The 6293-nt window shown below is 36.3% G+C and overlaps 1 protein-coding gene across 1 annotated transcript; it reads right to left on the bottom strand.

The window, feature by feature from the left end:
* Positions 1-1273: 1273 nt before the first annotated feature.
* On the bottom strand, positions 1274-5320 carry LOC113762522 (DNA-directed RNA polymerases II, IV and V subunit 6A). The gene is made up of 6 exons (XM_027306008.1): positions 5166-5320; positions 3964-3997; positions 3703-3872; positions 3548-3599; positions 1838-1905; positions 1274-1721 (listed from the first exon to the last, which is right to left on the bottom strand). The coding sequence occupies exons 1-6, from the start codon at positions 5195-5197 to the stop codon at positions 1652-1654; spliced, it is 426 nt and encodes a 141-aa protein (XP_027161809.1). The 5' UTR covers positions 5198-5320; the 3' UTR covers positions 1274-1651.
* Positions 5321-6293: the final 973 nt, after the last annotated feature.

Here is a 6293-nt window from a genome sequence, read left to right as displayed (position 1 = left end):
GTTTGGTGTTATTTTTCAATTAAGTCCATAATTTTAATTCTAAACTTGTTAATGCTTATTCAATAATATAAATTGCTACTTGATTGCTTTAATTTATTTGTATTTTCTTATTAAATATATTTGAAACATCAAATATATATGAATATACCTTTATTAATATTAACATGTTATTAAGTATTTTACATATAATATTTTAATTTTTAAATAAATTTTATTTATGACGTCATCCGGTTCAACCCCTATCGAATCCGGTTGAATCCATTGACCCCTGACCCCTGAGCTCGATCTAGTCTATATCCGGTCCGGTTCTGAAAACATAGTGGACAACCCTCCCGCTGCTGTGCAGTGCTCCCTTAGTGCCTTTTTCTCTCAAAGACAGCCAAGTAAAAATCCAACAATCATACATTAGTGATTTTGTGCCTTAGTCCCTTAGTGATTTCTCTAATTTGTCTGCAATTCTATTGCTATAGCGATTGGATTCAGTTTGTAGAAATACCTGCAACCCTGAAAAATGCGAGTCAAAAAGATTAAAAATTGATATATCCTACACCAACAGTATACAGTATTAGCAATTAATTACAAAACAAACCTTTAACTAAAATTTACGCCAATGTAAAAACCCGGATCAGAAGGCGTTCGGACCGACACAACCTGCCAAGTGATTAGAGGGAAAATTGACTCGACATGAGTTTGGAACTCGGGAACAATTTGCGAAGGACACGACAAAGGCCTAAATAAGCTGTAGACAGGTCCTCCCAGCTCTGGAGTCCATAGATGAACTTGGCAACGACAATTCAGAGGTCCACTGGGATGCAAGGACTTGATCCTCACAGTAGATTTCACCACTCACAATAAACGCAGCAAAATTGCTTTAATACGACTCCAAGAAAAACCATACCCCAACTCATACACCCAATATTCCACCATCTCCTCTGGATCTGAAAATACCACTACCTTTGTTTGACGTACTAGCAAGAACTTGTACCCACCAAGTTTTCCGTTTTCCCATCACTCACCACAGCAGCTCAGAAAGAGAGACCGAACGCTCTGCGCAACAGCCATCGCCCGTAAGGAAAGACGAAACACTCGGGACAACAGCCATGTAGATACACTTTTACCGGCAAGAATTGGAAACGCCATGTGCTTGAGCTCCCCATGGTGGTCCATATTGATGGCCATGCAAGCAAAGATACCCCAGATGATTTCAACTAAAAGGTGAAAATTCGAGCAAGAATACAAACCATCAAAAACCACCAAATCTGCGCCACCACCATCTATAAACTTTGGTCGGCGAGCATGCCATTTCAAATTTGGTAAAACAGCAAGAAAATGGGTCAACCATCACTATCAATATACTACACATACAACTGCAGCGTGGCTACGTATACAACCCACGTATAGATACTAAAATAAAAACACACAATAGAGTCAAGTACTAAAGAGATTGACGAGATGCAATCTGTTTTTTATTCTGGCAACTGTTCAAGAAGAACTTAATTTTGTTACTCAATATCACCACAATACATACAACTAAAAGTCTGTGACAAATCTACCATATCATCAGCTAGAACAGTTTCAAATACTCTAAGCATTCTGCTTTTGATGACAGGTACCGCCCTCAAAATAACCATTTACTAGATTTTGCAAGTTCTCAATCACCTCCCACTTGTCTTTTCCACGAGTCCTCCACGATCAATTCATTGACTCCCCAATCCTCATAACTGAAACAAATACATGAAAATAGTTCTTAAACAGAGTAAAAGAGGGAAGCAAATGGAGCAACCCAGTACCTTATGAATAAGAGAATGGTACACATATAACATAGGCAGTATCCTACCTTCCATCCGGAAGGTAACGGCGGATAGTGAAGGGTATCTTCCTCTCTCTAAGCTCCTTCATTGCAATCTAAAATAAGCGGCAACACAGAAAACAAGGTCATGAAAATGATTGAATTACTCAATGCGAGGGCCCCCCAGGGGGAGGGGCAATTATCTAAAACACGATTCTAACAAAATTATCCACAATCAAGCTACAAAAATCTTTCAACGACCATTGAAAGAAAAACCACTAATGCTACAAGTTCCAGACTAAAGGTGGAAAGTCACCCATGGAAGAGAGAGAGGATAAGATCTATACTCCCCATAGTACCAATCACATGACACAGTAGTAAACAGCAGGAGGTCCACCTGCCGGCAAGCCAAGCCAAGTTCCATTTTTAAGACATATATAGCATTGCCTGACTCGATTGATTTGAAAAATAAATAAATAAAAATATGCCAGAATGATAACACTTTTGCTTTTTGTAGCCAGTCCTGAAAACACACGTTTTTTAGGGGGTGGGGAGGAATCAAAGTGCAACAGAAGGACTAGGATATTGCACATACCTTTGCTGACAACTTACCCTCCTCCACCTCATACCCCATTACCAAAGCCATCCTACCCTCTCACACACCAACCTAACAATCCCTAACTTCTGCTGTGGTACCACCACTGCCATCACTTCTCTCAAGTCACACTGCTAAAAAAACCCTTGGTCTCCAATTCACCACATCCATGGCAGCCACAAAACTCAGTGACTTGCCAAGACCTGATTAACCACTCCCACCATCCCCACATCACCCCTTCAGCCTTGCAGCTGCCTACTTCTTGGACTCACCAGGAACGTTTGGGTTGTAAGTCGGATCTTCTATTTCTTCAAAGAGAAACGGGAGCAGAGGTGGAAGTGTAAGTGCATAGGAAATATGGGAGGAGGGAGCTGCAGAAGGAGAGAGAAGGAAAGGCGAGAGGGAGGAGACATATAGACAAAGGTAGAAGGCTAAGAAAGGAGGGTGATAGAGTAAGTGTGTTTTCACTGGTGTCATTTTATTCATAGGTCAATATAATAACATTTGAAACATAAACTCATCAAAGTGTACGACTCATCCATGACCAGTCTCTACATTTGTTCAAGAAACTCCTAACTTCAACACCATAAAATTATATCAGAAGCCTTCTGAATAAAGATAAAGAGGTAGGCAACCACCAACTACTGTCATCTGGTTTTATTCAAAGTTTAACAACACAAAGGAAAAAACAACGAAAAAATGATATACCCCTCATTTGTCAAGGAAAAAACCCAAAGAAAACTCAAGTTTTGGGCCTATCATAGACACATCAATAGCTTAAAAAAGTTTCTCTACATGACATACAACATCCACAGGACAGAGTACTTTGCTATTGTTCTCTGCCAGACAAGTATCAGAAAATAAATATTTACTATCCTCTTGTCAATCAAATCTGTCAGACGTTTTGGAAGGGACAGCTTCTTCTCTTCTCCGGGATAAACAGAACTTGTTTCCTTTCATAAGAAATAGTTTTCCCCTTACAGTTAAATTTGATGCAAAGTGCTAGCTAAGGAACAGTTTAAGCACTATCAGCCTTATAGGGGGATAACGACAAGCAATGAAGCAGAGAGAATGGTGTATACAGTAAACAAAACAATAAGAAAAGGGTAAAAAAAATATATTAATATAATTCTCCAATCAGACATGCTCGTTATGAGGTTTACCTCAAGTGGATCAGTTTCACCCTCCAGCTCAACCATGACAGGAGCATTCATGCTATTCAACCAGAGAACCACATAAAATTTAATAACACTCGGCATTTTACCAGAATCTATTAAGAATAATATTCAAGTAAAAAAAATTCAAAAGCAAATGTAACCTGATTTGCAGAGCACGAGTTCCCAAAATCCTAGCACGTTCATATTTCGTCATATACTTGGAAGTTTTCCGAGGGCGTTCAACTGGCACATCTTGCTTTTCTTCATTTTCACCAAGAACTGGATCAGGGCCTTCTTCATTATTATTTTCTTCTTCCAACTCAGCCCCTTCCTGCCAAATGAACCAATAAAAAGTCAATAAGCTACTCTAGGTGTTGACATAGTGATTACCATAACAGCTATCAAATATGCCAAAACCTTACCTCTGGCTCAGGGTCCAATGGTTCCTCCTCATACCTGAGCATGTAAAGGTTTTGTCAATAAGGTTGCAAAGGAAATATTAAGTTTGTTTTCAGAATCACTTAATTAGCTACAAAAGCTACTAGAGGAGAAATATTGGGGGCAAAGGCAAATATTAAAAATGGATATGGCGATGATGACCACAGCAAACCAGAATCGTTGAGTATCAACAGAATACTGAACCACATTGCATATATGGTAAGTGAGAAAAAATATGGCCAAACACAACAACTCAGGAAGCTCTCTTTATCACTAATTGAATCTGATAAATTGAAAGGCAAAACTTAAGGCAAATACTTTTATTACCATTCAACAATTGGAATATATTTAAGAAAGTCCAAAATTACTCTCCCATCCATGATAAATTCATGAGATTACAGAAAATCACCCCTTTTCAGAGTAAAGGTTTAGCAGAATCCCTCCAGGCAAACAAACAAAAAGGGTACAACCGCAAAACCTTTTGGCGCACATCCCCCTGTACCATGTGTTGTCCAGGAACCCCAAGCGAAAATTCTGGTGTCAATAATACTCAAAAACATGATTCCCAAAACATATAAGGGCTTTTAAAACCATACTTCCATACTTTCCACACAAAATTTAGGTCTTTGAGAAGAATGATCTCTATCCAACCTCAATACCTTGGTAATTGGATATGCTCGAGGGAGTGTACAGATAAACCCCGAAATTGGGACCTGGGAGATGGATACCTCAGCCAAATGGCGGGACAAGGAGGATCAATATTGGAATCAGTGAACCACCCCTAGGGCTCAATTTCTCCTGGACGTGTGTAATTCGTTACCTAATCTACCTTGTTTTGCCTTAGTATCCCCAATAAATACAAGTAAAAAAATCCATTAACGAGAGGCAAATTCCTTCTATACTTAAACCTAATTCAGAAACCCTAAACCCAATAACATGTTATTCAGGAAAACCATGATTTAAACCCAAGAACAAAAAACTGTCATCGATGCATACAAGGAAAAAAAGATACAAAAGAGTTCAAGGCCGAGCCAAAAAAAGGCTAAAAGCACCATCGTGGTTATCTACCAAAATTTGACAAATCAAACGGGAATTCAAACAAGAAGAAGAAAATGTCCAGAAAAAAAGTAAACAATAAGACTGTGTAAGACAATAAAAGCTCCAAAGTGAGGCAAAATCGACGAACCCTCCGTCCATCTCAAAGTCTTCGTCCGCCATTGTCAATCGAGAACCTGCCTCAGGATCAGTGTCTTGCTCTGATGCTCTCCCTTTCTAGCTTCGCGATACTTGGGCAGAAAATATCACGCGAGATTTTCACTTTCTTTATTCTGAATATTAATACCGGCTGGCAACATATTATAATACTAGGGAGGTGTCCCGCGCAATGCGCGGGCGCTAGGTAAAAGAGTGTAATTGTGCTAAAGTTTTGTATCTGTATGTTGAATAAAATGGTTTTAAAAACTTATTTAAGAATGCAATTAGTGATTGTTCAATTGATGGTTTTTTATATTAGAAACCAGAATATATTTTACTTAAACATTTGATAATATAAAATGTGTTTAATTTGATAATATGAACACGTTTGATAATATTAAACATGTTTTAATATTTTATCTAAACATTTGATTTAAACGTTTGATTTAATTTAAACACATTAAAAATTTTATTTAATTTGTCAGAAAAGTTATGCTATGGATGACTTGACAATTCCAATTCTATTTTTTAAATTAAATTCTTGATTTTTTTTGGACATGTTAGAAATTGAGCTTATTATTAGTGCTGTGCATATGTAAATTTATTAAATTATATGTGAATTAGTATTAGTATATATTATATTTGTATATAGGTTTATTGAATTATATATAGATTAGTATTATATTTTATATTTATTAAATTAAATTATATATTAGAGAGTGTAATTGTGCTAAAGTTTTGTATCTGTATGTTGAATAAAATGGTTTTAAAAAGTTATTTAAGAATGCAATTAGTGATTGTTTGAATAAATATATAGCAAATTACTTAAACACAATTGATGGGTTTTTATATTAGAAACCAGAATACATTTTACTTAAACATTTGATAATATAAAATGTGTTTAATTTGATAATATGAACACATTTGATAATATTAAACATGTTTTAATATTTTATCTAAACATTTGATTTAAACGTTTGGTTTAATTTAAACACATTAAAAATTTTATTTAATTTGTCGGAAAAGTTATGGTATGGATGACTTGACAATTTCAATTATAATCGAGCAATCCGGTTTTTTTAAATTAAATATTTTGATTAAATTCTTGATTTTTTTTGGA

Source organism: Coffea eugenioides, chromosome 2 (assembly GCF_003713205.1).
Source record: "Coffea eugenioides isolate CCC68of chromosome 2, Ceug_1.0, whole genome shotgun sequence".
NCBI lineage: Eukaryota > Viridiplantae > Streptophyta > Magnoliopsida > Gentianales > Rubiaceae > Coffea > Coffea eugenioides.
Note: the sequence above shows the minus strand (reverse complement) of the source record. Positions and strands in the feature narration are given on the sequence as shown.

Coding starts and splice junctions, on each gene's coding strand:
- LOC113762522 (XM_027306008.1), bottom strand. CDS start 5,197: ATGGCGGACGAAGACTTTGAGATGGACGGAGG. Junction 3,873..3,963: donor CATTGGACCCTGAGCCAGAG/GTAAGGTTTTGG, acceptor TTCATTTGGCAG/GAAGGGGCTGAGTTGGAAGA. Junction 1,906..3,547: donor GTGAAACTGATCCACTTGAG/GTAAACCTCATA, acceptor CGCTTATTTTAG/ATTGCAATGAAGGAGCTTAG.